The following is a 22,865-nucleotide window of genomic DNA, read 5'->3' as shown; positions in this document are numbered from 1 at the left end:
TAAAAACAGACAAATCTTTTAAACATAAATGTTACCCGGTGAATTTTGCATTTTTTGGAAAATCGACTTACATGGATCTGGTGGATTTTGAAAGTAGGCGACACATAAATAGATATTGTTTTTATTTTTTATCAATCAAATGACATTGTTGTGACATGTTTATCAATATTGACCTATGTCAGGATAAAACAGTATATATAAATATATATATTTCAAACTGCTGTATGTATAACCAAGTTATATCGATATATTAAGTGAAATTTTTGACCTATTCACAAATTTGACTGCAGATACCTACTTCCCATTACTTAGTAGGTGAACATGCCTGACATTGTACAGTCAATTTGGCAACATCAAATTATCAGAATTTTAAAATGGCGAATTGTAATTTACAATGTTTTTTATTGTTATTTTACGGATGTGGAGAATTTACAGTATTATTTTATAGGTTAAAAAAATCAAAGGGATACATGTGACATTTTGGTATATTTGTTAAAAACTTTATATAGAGCATGCACCTAATCAATAATCAATCAATATCAATCAGAAGATCTGTCATTAACTGTGGTTTAGACCTTTTTATCAAATCGATATAATAGGCTGGCTTATGGGGAAAGGATGGAGTCCTTTTTTTCTTCAATTTAAAAAAATATTTTTTTAATTCATACTTTTTCTCATATCTATGTCAATTTCATACTATTTCTGTGAGCCTGAGCGGCTCATTATTAGAAATAGGTATCAAATTGTGGTAGAGTGGGTTCGAACCGAGAAACTACGACTTAAGAGTCCACGACACTAACCACGGGCCCACAACCCACCTTTATTTTGATTTTCTTAAATTTTTTACAAATTGAAGAAAATAAAGAAGAACAAGAATCATATTTTTTCTTCTTCTTAAATTTCAATAAATGAGACCAATTCAAACTATTTAATATACGTAAACAAAATCATAATGTTTTATTTTTTAATTTTTCCCAATTTTAGTTTTGTTTTTTTAATCCCAGAGAAAAATGTGTGTTCTTTAATTACCAGGGCCATTTTTCCCAATGTAGCGCGGTGAAACGGCGTTCTGACACCTTTTTTTAATATGGATAATTGAATTTTTTTTTAATTTTCAAAATCAATTAGATAAAAAAATGTCTGTGCCTATGTAATTACAATTCATATTTATATAATTCGTCAAAATGATAAAATATGGTATTTTAATGCATATTTAAATGATATTTCAATATATTTTTTTGTGAGTTATGGGACCTTTTCCAGGAGTTTATAAGAGTTCCGGGACCTTTTTTGTTTTAAAAAAACCACTGAAAATTAATATTATCCACGAAAATCTACATTCACATTAAATGTAGTCTAATCCTTTCTGCATAACGCCAGCCAATATTTAATTTATTTATTACAATATGATCTGGAATAGATCATATTGCAATAAATAAATTACATGTGTGATACGATCTACGATTTCGAAAACACCTATTCTCTATTTGATCACCAAATGAGGTTTAATTTATGAGAAATTAACAGGAGTACAGAATTAAAAATTTGTGTTTTGAACCATTTTAACGGATACATGCCTATTTACGATATAAATGATAAAATAAACAGTTAAGAGAACATGACAATTGTAACAGCTGCCGGTCAGTGCAATGTTTAGTTTGTATGTATTCCTAAATCGTTGTAATTTATTATTTCCGACTGTAGTACCATTTTATCTAGCTTACTTGTTGGGAACATGGACTATAATTTATTACTGTGTATTTTAAAAATAAAATACAAATTACGGTAGCTTGAAAAAAGGGGTTTGGAGTTTGCACCGCTATTCCGTGTGTACACATTGTTTTTAACTAAAATTTGTGTTCTTAATCACACTATTATGTACTTACTAGATGAAGTAATTTTACAATAATAATTATTCAAAAAAATGTATATAACTTATAATATGGATAAACTATTAACGAAAAAATTATTTATCAACAAGCCAACAAAGGATTATTGGATTTAATAATATCAAAATGTTGAATTTACAATAACAATTATAAATTATTTTTTTAGAAATAACCTGCAAAGCCTCTGCTTTAAGAGACTTGTCTGCGGGTAGGATAGTAAGGATTGGGAAGGTTAATGTGAAAAATACATTACAAACACACCCAGACCAATTGAAAACACATCTGGCTCACTCCTTTCAAGAACGTCATAAATCCAAAAACTTGATTTTTCAGTAGAACGTTTTTAAAGTTTAAAAACATAACACAATGTATTAAAAATAAATATCAAGCCATTTATTGAACTTTTTACTGTACAACAGATCTTTTTAGGTAAAACCTGAAGGTTTTTTCTCCATTTGAAAAATATTTATTATATTTAAAAAAATATTAAACAATGCCTTTTCTTCAAAATGCAAAAAACATATTTTCTGCCCCGTAGCGGGTAATTATTAAGCTAAAAATATGCCTCTTTTGCTGGGATATAGTACATTTTCTGGGCATCCCGAAAACATGGACAACTGAAAATTGACGATTTTTTATGACGTTCTTGAAAGGAGTGAGCGATCTGTCTTGTATTTATTTTGCAATCGGTGGGAATCAAACCCGCGACGCCAGTTTCGCATCTACCCAAGTATGCCTGTCTGTAAAAGAGCCATTTTTCAAATGGAAGAATTATATATAACCTTTCCGGAAATATGGACGTAAATGAACGTCAGTACGAATATGAAAAACTATGGCAACAGTGTGGCGTATCATAGGTTGTAAGTTTTGTCACTACTCTTGCGATTGAGATACGTAATGATGTCACACTAAAATCATACTTTTTTAAAATAGATTTTAATCTTAAATATCCATTATTCCATAACAGATTTTTATGAGTAATACAAATTATGTTGTGATTTTTTCGAATGACTTTTTTGCCAATATGAAAATAGATAACATGTTTTATGTTTTGTAAAATCCTTTGAGCGTCTCTGGTTTCAGAGTCCTTTAATTTAATATAAATTTCTACTGTTGCCTAAAAAAAGGATCCTTTTTATATAGTTATAATAACTTTAAAAAATGCAACTGCAAAAACACATAAGTACAAAAACAGTATTGCAAATGTACATATAACCCTATTTTACTGTTTGTTTCACTTTATTCAAAAAGTCACAATCTAGGTCCAGAAAACACTTAAAATAATAATTTATTAATGAATAATTTTATCAGAAATCAACCATCACATAATATTAATTTAATTGATTATATTTTACAAAATGAGTGAACTTTTTCTTGACATGTACATATAAAATACCATGAAATGGCAGTGCAAATTCCGAACAATTTTATCAGTGTCGCAAAAAAAATTTGTTCTGCTTAGGATGATTTGCAATTCAGTTCTGAAATTGCTTTAATGTTTGGTATGCTGTGAAGTGTTGTAAAGTGTGTGAATGAATAATATTATCATATGAAATTTAGTATTAAAAAAATGACCTGTGTATAAAATCAAATAAATTATTGTTCAAAAGAAGATTGTATTATAATTTATATTTGAAGCACCAACTCAATGATTTTCCATTTAATAATTAAAATGTAACTTTGTTTTAAAATCACTATAAACATTTTGTCCGCCTCCGTAGTGTAATGGTCAGCACGCTTGGCTACCGTTCTGGAGGTGCTGGCTTCGATTCCCAGGGGGGGTCAAATAAATATAAGTGATTACCCTGGACTCGTGCCTGAAGCAGAGTGCTGATCACCTTTCCTTCATGTGTTAAAGATCAAGATAACACTGCGTTTATATGATGCAGTGCCCTATAGACCATTGGGTGTGGATAAGGGTTTGTATAATAATAGATTACATACTATTACGTATGTTACATACTAGGTTTATTAATTTTAAATCGACGAAGTATGAGCAGGGGCATTTAACACTTTGAATGACAGTGTCAGCCACTGGTAGCTAACACAATGCATTTCAATTGCGTCTCGTCATAAAGCACAAGGTGTCAGCCTCCGGTGGCTAACGAGGTACAATTGAAATACTTTGTGTCGGCTATCGGTGGCTGACACTGTCACTTAAAGTGTTAATAATATGCGCCGCTTAGAACCAAATATGATTGCTTGATTTCACAGAATACTCAAAACTAGCGAGTACATGTTCTGTTGAAAGTTTGAAATGGCATACTTACGTCCCGTGTTTGCGGAAAACGGCTTACATGAACCTGAACAGTGGAAGGAAAATTTGAGGGTGAAAATGAAACAAGTAATTTTTACATGATTTTTATAATTTTTAGCTACCAAATCCCATATTTGTAGAAATCAATTATTCTATAAAAAATCGACACGCAATATACATTTTATAATTTTTGTACCAAAAAATATTTACAATATTTTAAAATTAATTTTCGTTATAAAAAAGTTCGAATGTAACGCGCGCTCGGGTATTACGATTACAGTGCAGTCCGACATTAAACTAAGTGACCACACTTTCTTCTTGGCGGGTTTTATTTACAGTTAGTCGAGGGTTATTATAATGAAACCAGCTGCCGGTACAAGCTCTCGATCCTGTCTACATGTCTCTCAGCTTTGGAACATTCTTTATTTATTCATTCATATACTGGATTTGGGCAATGGACTCAAAGGAATATTATATATCGATATATTATAGCTATCTTCCGTCTAAAGGGAGTATGGCATCCCAGGACTTATCTATATCTTTGTATAAAAAATAGATGCTTTGCCTCTGTTGAGATACCTATAATATATAAATCTTGATAGGTAACCTTGAGATGAAAAATCGGTGTCTGGTAGAATGAATAAAACATGTTGATAGTAAAATTATTTCAGGCTCTCCTAATATGTGAAATAATTTAGAATTCTATTCGCGGAAGCGGAAAAAGCTATTTGCTTTACAAAATTCTTAAAAGATGGCAGTACCACCTGTCAATTTAAACTAAGATACAAATGGGATTGATACAACATTGCATATAAGCAACTTTTGAAAATTAACGCAATATGGATGTTCAATAACGGGCAGAATGGCGAACTTCGCAGTATATAATGTGACCACTTAACCCATCCAGTGTCAGGTCATAAGCCCCTTGGGATGCTTAGATTTTTTATTATTTTCGTATAAAAAAATACACGCTTCGTCTTTGTTGAGCTCCCTGTAGTAATTGTCATTAGTAATAAAAAGTTGCACTACTTTATACACTTACAAATTTTATCAAGCTCGGTAGTAAAAAGAGCAAGGATAAATAAAAATTGACAAAAGTCGATTCAATCCATAGCTTATATTTGAACACATTGAAACATCATAATGCTAAGGGCATAAAATCATCATGTTGATTGAAAACACTGGGACATGTTGAAATCAATCGCTGGGGAATGAGTTCTTGCAAACTACAAACTGTAAACTGTATATTTTTTATTTTATTTAGTTTTTTCCGAACTCAAATTAATTATGTTTATAGAAAGGCTGCGAGTAGTCTCAATATTTACAACCTATTCTAAGAATGTACCTTCCTGAATACTGAGAAACTTTCATACTTACTCTAACAGAGAACACAGTATTAACTGAATAACGGAATTTGTTTACATAATTATTTTTTATTTTCTTACCAGTGTTAAAAGCCCTTCAATCGGCTTGCGGGTATTTTCCAAATTGGAGAGCTTGTACCGACAGTGGCCGTAATGATAAATGGTTGAATGACACACGTAAGAGATCAAATTCTTCTAAAAATTACGAATGTACCAGTCTTTAGTATCTGGTGTCTTCCCTTAAGGTTTTAATTATTATCGTCAGCGGTCGCAGAACCGCGCGGCAAATGCCGTGCCTAAATCCGGCTTTGAACACAATAAATCGACAAGAGTGCCTTAATTACATTATCCAAAAGGTTTACTTTAACATTATACAGAGACATACTCAACTAAATTATTGTTTATATTTTAAGCACATGGCTGTCTAAATTTAAAAAAATAAACTCACAATGAACATTTGATTATCAAAATACGAGCATTCTTCAGACACATTAAACAGTGCCTTACTGACAAATTATCAAAACATACTGTAATATAGCAAATGAAAGACACGTAAAATGCATTTTTTTATGCTCTCTTGTAGAATCACATTTATTATTATTGCATATTCTGAATGATGACATATTTACTTCAGAGATATTTGAGATAATCGCTTTATGCAATATTTACTGTGACAGTTTTTAATATTTCTTGTACATTTTCATTATTTACTTTTGAATTTAGACAGCCATCCTGTTTTAAATTCCATCTATTGCCCCTTCAGAGATGTAGTAAATTCATTTATCAGTGACTTCCATGGGAAAATAAATATCAAGAGTTTATTTAAAGTGTTAATTTCATTGTTGGCGCAAACTCCAAACTTGATTACTGAACAGTTTCAGATTTATTTAATGTTTTCTCTAAATAACCATTTAAACACAAGTTTTATCTTTGCTTTAAATAGTTACAGTCGCCTGTATTTAATAGACTGAGGCTTGTGATGGATTGATCTATATATTGTGGGTGTACTGGCAAAAAATGTTCGCAACTCGAAAATATGCAATTTTGACTTAATGTCAAAATTGTCTTAATATAAAGTTTTCAACGTCATATAAACTGGCAAAATACACGAATAGTTTGAAATGTCATATTTATATGGTTTTAAAAGTTAATACAACTTAAAATTTAATAGCGGGTATTTTATTCAGGCTAAAAGCTTTAAATAACAGGGATTATTCAAACGGGGATTTTAGAGTTAATTTTTTTGCCAGTATACCCACGATATATCGTAGGTTTTTCTTCAGTTTTCATGAAATAAATGATTAATTTTACCGAGAAATAGTTGGAATTTAAAACAGTAAATCAATTTCAAAGAAAATATACGGCATATTCAATTTGGGATTTTATAATATGCGGTATACTTTCTTCGCCGACAAAATGTATAAAAATGTCAATCCATTTGTAATTGGCCATAATTTGGTCATTGACCCTTAAAGAGCCCGAAACATCGGAGCCTAAACGCTTCCGGTTTCATTTCAGACGATTCGAAACATCCATAATATCAAATACACATTTACAAATATTATAATTCCGATAAATGGTAATATTTTTATCAGACTTTCGGGAAGTTTTGAGGAAAAAATCAGTCTGTTCATATTTTGTCTTTAAATTCCGCAAGGCGTCATTGGCTCTCTAAAAGTCCGCAACGTTCACACCCGATCTAAAGTGACGACAAATCAAAGAGTGCTCTTCGATTCGGCTCCTTAAACCGCGACTTCATTATTAGACAATTTCAAATTGAATAAAAGGCACCTCAAGAATTGGAATCTTGGATTTAAAATGGTTTTTACACTTAATTCCTTAAAATAATATAAATGGATAATGGTGCCGCGTGTCTAAAGTACACGCACTTGTAAAAGGTTATCATAAGATGATGCGTCCTCGGCATTTAACACCGTAATATAAACCTTAATTAGAATATTAAATCCAAGTATATTTGTACAGTTGAATGGCCGTAACCTTATCAGAAGTTCCATCTTAACTAATATTGTGCATAAATTGAAAATAAAACAAATAGAAAAAAACATACATTGTACTCCTTATTATCTATTACTTATTCATGTGCAAACTTAACAACGAAATCTATTTTCAATGGCCACTGGAGTGAAATATTTACTTTCTAACTTCTGGGGGTAAAATGAACATAACTCTCAATTATTTTCACACAATTGCATCTCGAGCATTGTCTTAATTAACAAACTCCTTTTATATGAGGAGATAATCCTATGAATACCATCAGCATTAGATATTCATTATTGATACAATCAGCATGTAAAATACATAATTAGCTTCTTACCATTTTATCATTGAGAAATTTTAGTTTGAAGAAATGGACATATCGCTCACTCCTTTCAAGAACGTCATAAATCAAAAAACTTGATTTTTCAGGAGAACGTTTATAAAGTTTAAAAATATAAAACAATGTATTAAAAAAATATATCAAGCCACTTATTGAACTTTTTACTGTGCAACAGATCTTTTCAGGTAAAACCTGAAGGTTTTTTTTTTTTTTTTTTTTATTCATTTAATATATTTACATTTTTATTTATAACATAATAACATTTGAATCATTTATACATATGTAGAACTTTTATATTTCGATTCGCTGTGCCTCTCCATAAAAGAGTCTGTGCTCTTGTGCTTGGAAAGGGACTTACACTCGTGGTTTAATGTTACATAATAAAAGATATAATAGTTTTTTTAATATATTTTTTTAAAGATTTAAATGTATAGAGCTTTAATTTTTTTCTTGAGGATTTTTATATCATCTATTTTTTTTATTTCTTTAGGGAGTTTATTGAAATGTTTGATTGCCAAATATTTGAAGTTTTGCTGAAATTGCTTGGTGTTGCATTTTGGAATAGAAAAATTGTTTTCTCCATTTGAAAAATATTAAGTATATTTAAAAACATAATTAAACAATACCTTTTCTTCAAAATGCAAAAACAACACTTTCTGCCCTGTAGCGGGTAAATATTAAGTTAAAAATATGCCACTTTTGCTGGGATAAAGTACATTTTCTGGGCATTCCGAAAACATGCACAACTGAAAATTGACGATTTTTGATTTATGACGTTCTTGAAAGGAGTGAGCGATATATTTTATATTTAAAAGCAACCTTGTGGTATGGTAATATAACACTCTCCTTATCATTCATTGTTCACTTTGTGTAATACCACTTTAAAAAACACTACTTCGTGGCTAGCGGTTTCGGAATAATACGTAGTCTACATTTGACCAGATGATGGAATGATTATTCCGAAAAACGGTAGTCACAAAGTAGTGTTTTTTGAAGTGGTATTACACAAAGTGAACGATGAATGATAAGGAGAGTGTAAGGACATATTATTATCAAAATATAAATTAATGTGATACACAAAATTAAGATAAGTTACACATATTGCTCACTCCTTTCATGTCATACATAAAAAATCGTCAATTTTCAGTTGTGCATGTTTTCGGAATGCCCAGAAAATGTACTTTATCCCAGCAAAAGCGGCATATTTTTAACTTAATATTTACCCGCTACAGGGCAGAAAGTATTGTTTTTGCATTTTGATGAAAATGTATTGTTCAATTATTTTTTTTAAATTAACTAAATATTTTTCAAATGGAGAAAAAACTTTCAGATTTTACCTAAAAAGATCTGTTGCACAGTAAAAAGTTCAATAGGTGGCTTGATATTTATTTTTAATACATTTGATTATATTCTTAAACTCTAAAAACGATCTCCTGAAAAATCAAGTTTTTTGATATTTGACATTGTTGAAAGGAGTGAGCGATATTGGAAAATTTCAACTATGCATTGGTTCACTTGAAACATTGATATGTTTAAAAAATGATATCCCTTACTTCACCCAAATCAAAACAGTTTTGTTAAAGGGTTGCCCTTTTAAAAATACAATAAAAATGCATAAGGTACATCTAATACCTGGCAGTAAGCTAAGAATGCTGTGTATCTAATCGATATATTTAGTCCCTTTCAAGAAAATTGTAATGTGATGTAAGAAACATTTTATATTAAAAAATAACAAAAAGAGTAGCTTATCTTTGAAAACATCAATGCTAGCTTAATTATGATAAAATAATACTATAGAGCTTCAAATTCTATGAACCAAAGATGTCATTTGTATAAAAAATTATTTAAAAAAATGTAAATTTGTATAAAAAGTAATGTAAAACAAAGAATTTTTTTCCGTAGTATGTAAAATGACTATTTGTCACATAAATTAACTTATATTTCTGTTGACGGTATTGCATATTGCTGTTTATAACCTTAATGCTTAATTTTGAATGATTCCTTTGTAAATTTAAAACGACAACCATTTCATTTATTGCATCGTATAAATATTTTAACTAATGAACCCCAATCGCTACATTTTCGTTCATTATATCCTGGTACGTGGAACTCAATGGAGTTAAAACTTAGTAAATATTTATTGATAGTTTAAAGGTAAAACTAAGTATGTAACATTTCATGAGGTCTCCTGATGGGCGAAAGTAAATTTAAAAAAAGTATTCTCACCTATGGCTAGAAACAGAAAGTTATTTACTTTGCAAAATTCTCAATAGATGGCAGTACCATTTGAGATACGATAGCAGTTGTTAAAATACTGCATATATACAATTTTCAAGAATTTAGAAAATATAGTTCTATAATGGGCAGAATGGTGAACAACAGTGCGTCAAGACTGCCATATTCCCTTAAATATATATTTTTTTAAATGCTTTGTTTCCGATAAGACGTCTAATATATGTTGTAAAATTACACAATTATTAGAATTTAATCATACATATCGCTCACTCCTTTCAACAACGTCATATGTAAAAATTTGTCAATTTTCAGTTGTGCATGTTTTCGGAATGCCCAGAAAATGTACTATATCCCAGCAAAAGTGGCATATTTTTAACTTAATATTTACCCGCTACAGGGCAGAAAGTATTGTTTTTTCAGGTATTGTTTTATAATTTTAAAAAAAATTATAAAACAATACCTTTTCTGAAGGTATGTTGTTATAAAACATACCTTCAGAAAAGGTATTGTTTTATAATTTTTTTAAATATACTTAATATTTTTCAAATGGAAAAAAAACATTCAGGTCCACCTAAAAAGATCTGTTGCACAGTAAAAATTTCAATAAGTGGCTTGATATTTATTTTTAAAACATTTTATTATATTTTTGAACTTTAAAAACGATCTCTTGAAAAATCAAGTTTTTTGATATTTGACGTTGTTGAAAAGAGTGCTCGATATGTCTTGGCACACAATGGTAATGTGATTTGTAATAATTTTTAATTATTTTTCATTTGTTCATTATTTTTTTTTATTTTTCAATGTTTCTGGCTGGAAAAAGCTGTGTAATGTATGTCTATTGAAGATACTTGTTAATCTTCACAAACAAACTTTGGATATCTTTTTGACATTAGTAAAGAGGTTAGATAGGATTATTATCAGGAAGAGACACATGGCATCTTGTCCATTTTGTCAACTTTACACGGGAAGCAAAACACAACGCTTTCAAGCATCTATTATATAGTGTTGGTAGAGAGGGGGCAACGCTTATAAGCATTCTATTTGCTTACTTTCGGTAGAGCGCGAGAGACGCTAAAAAACATTGTACAGTTGAGAATTGAGTTTGCAGTTATTTGTGATCAGTATACTACCGAGGGTCGGGGACCAGACTGTTTGAGCATAATTAGGGTCGGGGTTGATGAAAAAACCGTGGATAAATAGTGGAATGTCTTATCGGAATTATAAAAAAAAACATGCCCAAAAAGCATCCTTTTTATATTTTTTACCACCTTTAAACAGTATGGTATTTTATACCCTCAAAATACCCAATAAAAAACACATCATAAGCCTCCCATCAACAGAGATTTTTTAAATGGCAAAGGGTAAAATTTTAAGTAAAAAAGATTACAGTAAATAAGTAAGAACTAATTATTTATAAACAAAACGAGTTTTACCTTTAAACTGGCAACATTATGAATCTTAAAACAAACAAAAAAATCAGTCTTTGTACAAAAAAAAACTGATTTAGAATGGAATTACATACTTATGATGCTTAAAAATAATGTTTTCGCTTTTTGGTATTCTTGTGAATCAATATTGATAATTACGATTTAAATAAATGCACTTTTAAATGAAGTGAAAAAAATTATGTCAAAATTAATATTAGCATTTGATTTCATGTGATTTCTATATCTAAAACAAATGTTTTAATAACATATCTTTTTAACAATTGAGTTTGATATTTAAGACAATGATTTAGCCACATCAGTTATGCACGGTAACAACTTATAAAAAAAAGAGAATTGAAAAGAAGCGCCAGGCAATAGGGTATATCACAAGGGAGAAAATTTGGATTCAAAATATGTATGAAAGGATAATGTTAGATTCTCTCTGTATTACAAAAATCGAAAAATTAATATATATTTTTATTCACAAAATTAGTTCATAATTCTAGAAAGTTTTGCAATGATATCAAAAATGTGTTTCGTTTATGCCGGCCAATCACTTGTCCCGCTGCTATAGAGACAACAGGACTCATGGCGGGGCTTTGTTTCCTTACTCAACCTTTCCCTTCCGGTGTTAAAATAAAACGCGCGTCCCGGTGTTGGGTAGTCACTACATAGTAAAAAAATAGCGATTATAAATTGGGAAAATACGGACATTCATAGCTAATCCCCTTAATTAATTATAAATTAAGTCAAAAATTATAATAATTTAGATTTATTTTCTGAAAACATTAAAAAACAATCTGACAACTCTCACGAAACAAGCATAGGTCCGCTTTTGTCAAGAGCTAAAGAGCAAACGACCGCTACCTAGAGAACATTGAGCTTTGAGCTCCTCACGCTTGCACAGTGCATGTATGCAATAAAGAGTGAGATGCGAATATAGTGTCGCGGTTCCCGCACACTCTTCACGCGCTGTTTATGTACCCGATAAATTCTGATTATTATTAAAATTATTTTTTAAATCAATGCGTAAATATGTTATGGAGGAATACCTAAAATCTTAGCCTTGTATTTATTATATTTATAGAGATATTATGGTTATTAGAAGCAATGTGTACTAGGTACACAACACCGGGAAGGGAAGGTTAATGACATCGCATCTGCTGGCATCACAATTTATCTGTTCCTTTCCCATTAAAATTATAGGAAATTTACCTAATTTGTTCACAAATTTTGATAAGATTTGAATTGTAGTTTATTGACATTATCAAACAGATTTTTTTTTATACTAATAAATAGCTAAAACCGTGATAATACCCAATTGCCTGCTTACTAACAAAATATTGATAGTCTCCGATACGTTTTGTTGTTGTTGTAAATTTTAGGTTTGAATTAACGTGACGGTTGTAAGAGGGAATTTATACCAAAGCCAAAAAAAGGTGTTTTTGTAAAGTGACAAAGGTAGGAGTTGCATCCATGATATACATGCACCGTCATCTGTCACAGAAATAACCTAAAAAAAATTAAAGAACCAGACATGCACATTAAAAATTAAACAATATGTCTGATTTATATAATAATAACTTATCCATTATGCTTATAAAGTTTGAATAATTAATTCGGTGAGATGATATTCCATATAATATACTTCTTACTAGCATATTACGTATTCCTAAGGGAAGACCGTATAATTATCCATTTTAATGGTAAGATTGTATTTTACTAAATTAGTACTTTTCAGATATTAGTAAAATCCATAGAAAAACATTGTATATAAATTCATTTCTCAAAATACTGGCAACTTGGGCATTTAAATGGCGGGTTAAGAACTTTTATTAAATAGAAAATTACGGGCTGCGTTCTGTTAACAGAAATGATTCTTAAACTGGACTGAAATGAAGTCGGCAATTTTGTAAAATAAAACTTACATAATCCTTAGGCTAATAATAAATGTCAGATTTTTCTTTATTCATTTGTTACATTACTGGCATAATTTTTTATTGCATTAGCAAAAGAGCAACAAATGTTGTTAGCTCATTTATAATTAGGTCAATGAGATACACCATTTTATTTTATAGTCAATTAATGAACACAGCCCGAGAAAATTGAGAGAAAGCGAAAGTAAAAAGAATTTATCAGAAGGCGAAATGGTAGATTTAAAAAACAATCTTAGGTATGTTTTACAGTTCATTTAAATATGTAGATGAGAGAATAGAAATATATTAGAATAGCAAAAAGATACAGTTAGAAAAATGTTAACCTCAATATTTTTTACGACAAGGAAACTAAAAATTACGTTAAAGATATTTTAGCTTTGGAAATTTTTCCATATTAAAAATGACATACGCACAAAACATACATACGGAATAAAAAAAAAGAGCCATCCATACACACAATATTATAAAATAGTATTAATTTGTTCAAACTTTGTTTACTAAGTACGAAAAAAAAACATAAATGCAATGTACGTAGCAAATGAAGTGTACTTAATTAATTTTACAAATATAATTCGATTTGGTTACTCTTCTTTCTTTTTTGTTAATCGAAATCGCGTCATGGATATTGGAAAAATAAAATATTTCTTAAATAAATGGAATGTATTCTATACATTTCAAAATAATGTCCCTTTTGCCTCCGTAATTTGAATTTCCATTCTAGAAGTATCATAAGAATGTTGCCATAGTGAAAACACGATATAAATATTGGCATGATTAAAGTAAGTAGGTACTTTAAGGGCAAGTTTATTTTATTTTTTTTTAGTCCATAATTAATTTCAATTCAAGGTTAATTGTGACTAGCTCCATGATTGAAAAATTTCTTGTCCACTGAGAGTATATTGCTGATTGATATTAAATCTGGTTCAATAATTTAGCCTCTAACAATTTTGGGACATAAAAGAATTAAATTTAAAAATATATAGAAATAATTTGTACATTTTGGAATATCCGCGCGAGCGGATTAAAGTAAAAAATAATATTACGTTCCCGTCCTACAAATAGATTGAACACCACTTTGGCCAACTCGATGTGAAGAGAAGAAGGATAGAGAAGATAAAATAAAACTTTATATTTAGAATATAAATAGAGATAGGATATTGCACAGGAGAACATTTTATATCACACTCGATTGAATTATGATGATAAAATTTATATTACTTTCCGGAACATAAATATGTTTCTAAATAATTCCGTATAAAATAAATTCATAAGTGCGAACGCTTACTTACACACGTGCACGAACACGCGGTAGATTAAAATTATATAATTAAAACTAGAGTAAAATAAACTTTTGAAAACCTCGTAGAGTAGCGATGTAATCTTCCTCCGATTATTACGTACCTACAGTGTCGCGGCCTTAACCCTAAATAGAATGGGTGAATGATTACGTTAAGGGCGCGCGCCCCCTCCGTGAAGGTCAGTCGTGCGGGGCGCGGCCAGTAAAGCTAAGTTTGATAAAACCTCGTATCAAAAGTGTAGACGCGAGAACCAATAACCAACGCCAAGACAGAAGGCGCTGCGGTCCGTCCGCGCAGGGGACAGCTTGACTTACGGTTAGTGTAGTGCTAACTGGGGGGCTCAGTTCATCTGCGTCTTGAGCGCGGAGAGGGTGGCATCCAGGGCGCGCGCGTTGTAGGGCAGGGTGGCGTAGGCCTTCTCGTGCTCGCAGTTGGGGTGCTGCGGGCAGCAGCGCGAGGCGAACTTGCACACCACCTTGTGGTTGGTGAGGTGCTCCAGCGAGCGGAACTGCTCGCCGCACAGGTCGCACTTGAGCTCCTTGGCGTGCACCTTCTTGTGGCTGTTGAGCGACCGCGTGTTGTCGAACACCTTGGAGCACATGTCGCAGTACTTGAGCACCTTCTCGCCCGTGCACACGATGCGGTGGTTGTTGAGGCGGTCCAGGGACATGTAGCGCTTGTTGTTGCACAGGTCGCACTTGAACTGCTTCTGCGGCACGCGGCCCGTGTGCACCTGCATGTGCTTGCGCAGGTTGGACTTGTCCTTGATGTACTTGGAGCACACCGAGCACTTGTTCATGTCCTTGCGCGTGTGGCTGGCCTCCAGGTGCCGCAGCAGCTGGCTCTTCTTGTCGAAGGGCTCCAGGCAGATCTGGCAGCGGAAGGGCTTCTGCGCCGGGTGCACGCCCGTGAGGTGCGTGTTGAACTCCAGGATGGTGGGGTAGCTCTTCCGGCAGTGCGGGCAGTGGAACAGCTTCCGGCAGACGGGGGAGGACGTGTCGCAGTACGGGTCCGAGCAGTCGTCGCACACTCCGTCCGACGAGGGCGTCGGCGAGGGCTTGGGCATCTGCGTCATGATGGGGATGATAGATAATTGGTCCATGACCTCGCTCTTCACTATTTGGTCGTCCTGCTCGTGGCCTCCCTGTTCCTGCTTTATTTTGATGTCGACGGAGGCGTTGTTGCTGCCGTTTTGGTATTCGGAATGTGTGGAAGAGCCCCGCGAGGTGGAGGCCAGCATCCACCAGGGGTTGTAGTGCCAGGGCGCGAGGTTGGGTTGGGCAGCCTGCGTTCTGTGCGTCGCAGCGGCGAATGTGGAAACGTCATTGGTGTTTTTGGTTTGGGTCTCTGCGTTGGTGTATCCCGAGAAGCTGGGCATGGTGTCGGGGCCCTGTTTCTGCTGCACCTTGGAGGTTTCGTATATGTTGTGCGGGGAGATGAGGCTCTCGTAGTCGTGGGGGTCCTTTCTCTCGCCGTGGAGTCTTTCCATATCCTTTTTGCTCGACATTGTACCGCTACCGTCGAGGGAGCTGTGTGCTATCTACAAAAGAATTACATCGGTCAATAGTGACAACACTTTTTAATTAGAGACAAATTGAATTATGCATGCAAAGTTAAAAATGTGACAGATTTTTCTAAAATAATTTAACTCGTTTGATGGAATGGAAAGTACCTATACTTTATCTTCATAAATGTTGCAGAAAATATGTTAAAGTAAAACAATAAGAAATATATAATATAATTGAAAATACTATTTGCATAATATCCTAGATTGAAGGTAACCTACAATTTTTTGAACAATGTTATCACCAAATCAATGAAAACTATGAATTAATCACGTTTTATGAGTGATTAAAACTTCTAAAACAATATTTTTATGGAAAAATATTTAGATCACTTGAAATAAAACCAAAAATTGACATGTAGGTAGGTGCAAAGAATTCGCAAATTTTGAAAATAATCTATCGTATTATTCGAATCTCACGATTTTTCAATAATGAGACGTTAAAAATCGATATTTCTTTGTACTGCCGAGTTACACCATGTTGCTTACACAAACAATGAAATTAATGCGTAATTTCACAAATGTACGATTCGTAGTATACATATATTTTTTACAATTGCATAAAAAAACAAACAAGAAAAACCCGTAATTATGCAAATGCAATGAAAGTTTATTGACTGGGAAAATCGGCAACAAATCGCGATTGTAAATATTTATGCACTTCTAAAACGATTTGTTTATGTCGGGAAATTAAATTGGTGCAAACACCTGTTATTGTTTATACATTTGTAATATACTACAAATCAGTTATTCCTCGTGTAAATTCAATGTTTTTCGTTTGATTTTCAGTGCTAAACAAATTTGACAAGCGTGCACTAAAATGCATTTGTCAGACGTTGCATCGCAAACGAAAACAATGCAACTTTCGCTCTACGAATTCTTCCCAAAGCCACATCAGTTTTAATCACAGTTCGATTCCATGAAACATAAATTAAACTTAGCATCAAATGTCACATAATTTAAGCCATAATAATGACTGCGGGTGCATTGTCCCATCAAAACAATAATTTCATTAATCGCCCACCATGAAGAAACCACTCGAGTAGTTCGCGTCCTTTTTACGGGAAATCAATGGTAATAATTCAAAACACTTTGTTTACAATCGAAAAAAAACTTCGGCGACGAAATATAACTGACTTTTGATTAAAGAAATTAATTTTAAATAAACCACTTCACAAAATTACTCACATAATAGGAGTTCTCATGGGAAATTACGATTTCTAAAAAAACTTCGACAGATCGATTAATTGACTCACGCAACGGCCATTTTGTTTTGACAACAAATCTTGAAAAATAACAAGTTGATTTCTTTCTAGCCTGTAAAATGTTTTCAATCAAAAATTATTGTCCTTTATTTAAAATACGTAAAATACGAATTAAATTCTACATTATTACTGTTTTGTCATTGTGTATCTTCTAAAACGTAGAATAAAGTTTTGCGTAAAAGAGTTATCGTACTTACTTATATTTCATTTTATTTCTATATGGCAGCACTACCAGAGCTCCGGTTTGAGGTGCTTTTATACGAAATAATCTGTGGGTGTTTTTTCTTCCTTGCTTTTCCACTATATAATCTGTCTGTAAACTGTTGAATGATTTTATGATTAATGAATAATACTGATTAATTATTTATTAGCTTTAAAAAAAAAAACAATGTCTTGGATTAAGGGAAGCATACTAAACTCATTTTGGCAGCCTTTAAAATCCATAGTGAGGTTAGGAGAAGGGCTATATTTTAAAGTTGGTTTATCAACTTTGGAATTGTAATAAACTTAGAGTTATTTTTATTTTTAGAACCCGGTATCATGCCGATATGATTGCCACGAAAAAAATAAGGAGATATGGGTATAAAGAAAGGATTTTCCAAGAAGGACTTCTTCCCCGAAGTCTTGGAAGAAAACTCCCTCTTCCCGATTACAGGTGAAATTTAAACTTACCAATTTTACGCTGCATAAATATATATTATCTGAACTATTTCCGCTTGCAATATCTACTTCTCCTTTAAATCACAAACACTTTATTATTATTATATAAAACTCCATTAAGAATCTCAAAATATGTGTTTGATTCCAAGGAAAGGAAGAATTTTCTTTATCAAAAAAGGAAAAACGCAAAAATTCGCAGTACGCTATTAATTTCTTTTGGTTATACCGTCGTTGTATAGGACAAGAAAATAATTTATTCATCTGGAATATTATATATCGCTCACTCCTTTCAAGAACGTCATAAATCAAAAAACTTGATTATTCAGGAGAATGTTTTTAAAGTTTAAAAATATAATTCAATGTATTAAAAATAAATAACAAGCCACTTATTGAACTTTTTAGGTTTAACCTGAAGGTTTTTTTTTTCCATTTGAAAAATATTTAGTATATTTAAAAAAAAATAATTAAACAATACCTTTTCTTCAAAATGCAAAAACAACACTTTCTTCCCTGTAGCGGGTAAATATTACGTTAGAAACATGCTTCTTGCTGGGATATAGTACATTTTCTGGGCATTCCAAAAACATGCTCACCTGAAAATTGTAGATTTTTGATTTATGACGTTCTTGAAAGGAGTGAGCGATATGTGACTTATGTATGCAATATAGAATTTTTTTTTTAAGTATGCCGACATTAATTTTGTGATGCTAAAAATTTGCCTGCTTGTGTCGCTTATCGAAAACATTCTCAATTTCATTTCATGATTTGGAACATTCCAAATGCATGAATGTTTTTAGAAGATAGTTTTCAACAGACTGACTTCAATTGTCAGACCCCCACTCCTCAATGGCTCCGAATGCCGGACAATGTTTAACACCTTCTCTAGGCAACTAGAAACTGCTGAAATGATCACCTGGAGTGTCCCTTAGAGACCAAATAAAAAGTTCACGCATTCATGGAAGCCTGGCTGTAACTGACTTTAAAAGCAAGGTAGAGGAGAGGCAATTGAAATGGTATGGGCACATAAAACGCACAGAACCTGATCATATTGCGAACCAGGCAATTTCCATGGATCTTCCTCGAAAAACATCTAGTAGAAGACCAAAAAATTAACAGATGCTACAGAAAGATAAAATGATTCAAAGGCATGACCTAGGTGACGTATATGACAGAAGGACCTGAGGACAAGGAGAGCTGACCGCAACAGTTTACAAAGATGATTAAAGAAAACACTTCGTTTTTTACCACTTGAGTTTTATTATAGGCTACATGTTTCAGAAGTTAAACTTCCATCATTCAGGTCTGTATAATAACAGTTATTATACAGACCTGAATGATGGAAGTTTAACTTCTGAAACATGTAGTCTATAATAAAACTCAAGTGGTAAAAAACGAAGTGTTTTCTTTAATCATTGTAACATGTCTTACCACAAAGTTATGCCGAAACAATAAATAAAATAACAGTTTACAAATATGAAAAGTTGGGATGGAGGCAGGAAGAAGGAGAAGGTTATATCATCTGAGGAATTTTGAAATAGTTTTATTATTTTTTAGACCGACACCAGCTTGGATAGAAAAGCGTGCTCTGTTTGGACAGAATGACTACATCGACATCCTGGGCAACGATGCGGCCATACACCCGACTAGAACACTCTATAATGTTCCTTCCTGGTTACGGGGGGTAGGAGGGAATGAATATCAGGTACATGGACTAATAAATTACCGTGAAACCTCTATCTATCGTTTTTAAAGGGACCTATTAAAATAAACTATGAATACGGGAAAACAATGAATGCGGGATTAAGAGGTCAATACGCAAATAGATACGACCGAGTAAAGATACCGTCCTTCCAATCTGCATAACCATTTGTAGGCTGAAATTCTATGAAGAATACATGTTTCAGATGCAAATGTATTTATTTAAAAAAAAATACAAACCTGAATAGAATTTTAATAAATACTTGTTTTTTAACTCTGTATTTTCGTAAGTCAATAGTATATTTTCGGCTACTGGTATCGGTTACACAAGCTTTCGATAGTTTCTATCCCATATGTTGCCGTTGAATGTAAGAAAATTGGAAATAATGTAAAAAAACAGACAAAATGTATCAAATATGCAGCTTAATTAGAACGATAAATGCGGTAAATGGTGTTAGAGAAACGATCGATGCGGTTTAGTTTAGTATGAAATTAAGTCGGGATAGAAGAAATAAACAACACATCCGGTAAAACGATTATTCGAGGTTTCACTGTATTATAAAATAATACATTACAGAGAAACTACTATCGTTCCTCGAATAATCGTTTTCCCGGATGTGTCGTTTATGTCTTCTACCCCGAATTCATTTCATATCATCGATTGTTTCTCTATCACCATTCACCGCATTTATCGTTTGAATTACTCTGCAAATTTGGTATATTTTGTGTTTGTTTTTTACATTCTTCTCCATTTTGTTACATTCAACGACAATATTCCAACGTGTGGGATATAAACTATCGAAAGCTTGTGTAACGCGAGGTTGACGGAGACAGCAGAAGAGGTCGATACTGATGAAGAGGAGCCGCGGCTCGTACCTTCATTTTCAGAAGCATGCATACTCTTTGAAAGATTGAAAACTTTCTACTACGCAAATTTTATAACTGATTTAATAACCGAAAATACATTGTTGACTTACAGAAATAAAACAGTAAAGAAACAAATGTTGATCAAAGATTATTTACTATGCTATAAACTTAAATATTTTTAGTTTTGTTTTTTTTTTTAATAAATACATTTATTTTCATCTCAAACTTGTATTCTTATTACAATTTTAACCTAGCAATGGTTATGCAGATTGGGAGGGCGGTATATTTACTCGATCGTACCTCCTTGTGTATTGACTTCTTAATCATGCATTCATTGTTTTTCCGCATTCATAGTTTATTTTAATAGGTCTCTTTAAAATTGATAGATACAGGTTTCACTGTATAATAAAAACACGATTTTGAACATGTTTTAAAACATCAAAATTTCAAACAATGTAAATATGTATGTACATATTATGTACTGTGTTTGTATTCACTTCACAGGAATTTTACTAGATGTCGCTTCAAAATTACATACGTTTGTATGCATACATTTGTAGCACCCAAATGGGGTGCTTGGAATAATACAAAGTTATATTGTATACTTTCAAACTTGTTAAAATGTGTCAAGAATATTGAATTATTAATAAAAGATTCGTTTTTTACCATTTGAATTTTCTCATGTATTTTTTCATTTGTTTTAGGTAATACTTAGAAGAAAGAAAATGCTACGTCATACTGCCTTTCCCAGATTGCTACCAACAAAATGGAAGGAAATGAACAAGAGACTCAAATATCTTTATACATATCTCAACCAAAAAACCAAAACTGGATTCTCAACAAAATAATAACACTAAATGCATAGCATTTTATTACTACCATAACATCCATAAAGAAATTGAATGCAATGTCTTATTGTAAAGTTCTAATTATTGCAACTAAAGAAGTAGGGTTGTTAACAAAAAAAAAATCTGGAATAAAATATTACAATGTGTTATTCATCCTACGGATGATATATCAAAATGAAGATGGAATTCAAAAAATATTATTTCAGGCTCTCTCTCCTTAAAATATTATTCTTCAAATCCTTAATCCGCAACCGATGATGCATAGTGAACTGCACCATATAAATGCAGTTTTATGTTGATCGTAAACACATGAAGGAAAGGTGATCAGCCCTCCGCTTCAGGTACCAATTCAGGGTAATATTGAATAAATATTGGAGTGAAAAATCACTTATTTATATTTATTTGACCCCCCCCTGCGAATCGAACCCAGGATCTCTAGTACGGTAGCTTGCTGACCACAGCTGACCATTACATTTCACTAGGTGGACTTTCAATCTTACTTCATTAATATTGAAGTGACCATCTCTATTTAGTCTTGTATATATTGTCCAGACTGTTGGTTTTCTGATAACCAAAACTGCAATGATGATTTTTGGATTGAGTTGTCTTGCAGTCACATTAATTTTTGTACCTTTTTATATTCAATAGGTTGAAAATATTAATGTATCTTGGATACCACAGGCAAAATAGTGTGTTTGTACCAAACATGCGAGGTGTGTTTTTAGTTCTCAGCATAAGCTTATATGTATATTTTTTTTGTGGATGTTATGAACTATGTTAGAAATATTGTTATTTTTCAGTATATAAGCCTAGTCCATAAATAAATTTGTTAAAGAAACCATTTTGTTTTTATTTTGCAATGGGATATAATGTTTTTATTTTTAATAATAGGTAAATATATTCTTGTTCTTATTATGGTGGGGACTGACCGGAGCATTTCGTCATAATGTACCATCACTCGCGGCGTGCATCAGCGAGCATCTGAAACTATGGATGGAGCGCTTGGCTCGCCGTACTGACTACGAATGCTCGCATCGTAACGTGTTACGTAACGACGAAACGGCTCCGGTCAGTCTCCACCTTTATATACACAAATATTTAATTTTTGACGGCCTGTTATGAAAAATAGAAACCGTATTGTGGTAGAGTGGGCTTGAACTCGGAAACTTTTGACTCATAGTCTGCAATACTAACCACAGGACCACAACCCGTTCGAAA

The 22,865-nt window shown here is 32.3% G+C and overlaps 2 protein-coding genes across 4 annotated transcripts; one reads left to right on the top strand and one right to left on the bottom strand.

Annotated features, from left to right (window-relative positions):
* Positions 1-14,037: 14,037 nt before the first annotated feature.
* LOC148312270 (uncharacterized) lies at positions 14,038-17,590 on the bottom strand. Of its 3 annotated transcripts, none has more exons than XM_088277550.1 (2): positions 17,334-17,590; positions 14,038-16,285 (listed from the first exon to the last, which is right to left on the bottom strand). In XM_088277550.1, exons 1-2 carry the CDS (start codon positions 17,334-17,336, stop codon positions 15,086-15,088), a joined length of 1,203 nt encoding a protein of 400 aa, XP_088133676.1. In that variant the 5' UTR covers positions 17,337-17,590; the 3' UTR covers positions 14,038-15,085. The 3 variants fall into 3 exon arrangements, with proteins under 3 accessions (XP_088133676.1, XP_088133675.1, XP_088133677.1); XM_088277549.1 differs by having other exon boundaries at positions 17,498-17,590; XM_088277551.1 differs by having other exon boundaries at positions 17,018-17,353.
* A 230-nt stretch (positions 17,591-17,820) lies between these two features.
* Positions 17,821-22,486, top strand: mRpL51 (mitochondrial ribosomal protein L51). The gene is made up of 4 exons (XM_088277548.1): positions 17,821-18,024; positions 18,104-18,229; positions 19,789-19,936; positions 21,504-22,486. The coding sequence occupies exons 1-4, from the start codon at positions 17,963-17,965 to the stop codon at positions 21,645-21,647; spliced, it is 480 nt and encodes a 159-aa protein (XP_088133674.1). The 5' UTR covers positions 17,821-17,962; the 3' UTR covers positions 21,648-22,486.
* Positions 22,487-22,865: the final 379 nt, after the last annotated feature.

This window comes from Brachycentrus maculatus, unplaced genomic scaffold (assembly GCF_059751285.1).
Source record: "Brachycentrus maculatus isolate JH-2025_06_01 unplaced genomic scaffold, ASM5975128v1 h1tg000046l, whole genome shotgun sequence".
In the NCBI taxonomy this organism is placed as follows: Eukaryota; Metazoa; Arthropoda; class Insecta; order Trichoptera; family Brachycentridae; genus Brachycentrus; species Brachycentrus maculatus.
Note: the sequence above shows the minus strand (reverse complement) of the source record. Positions and strands in the feature narration are given on the sequence as shown.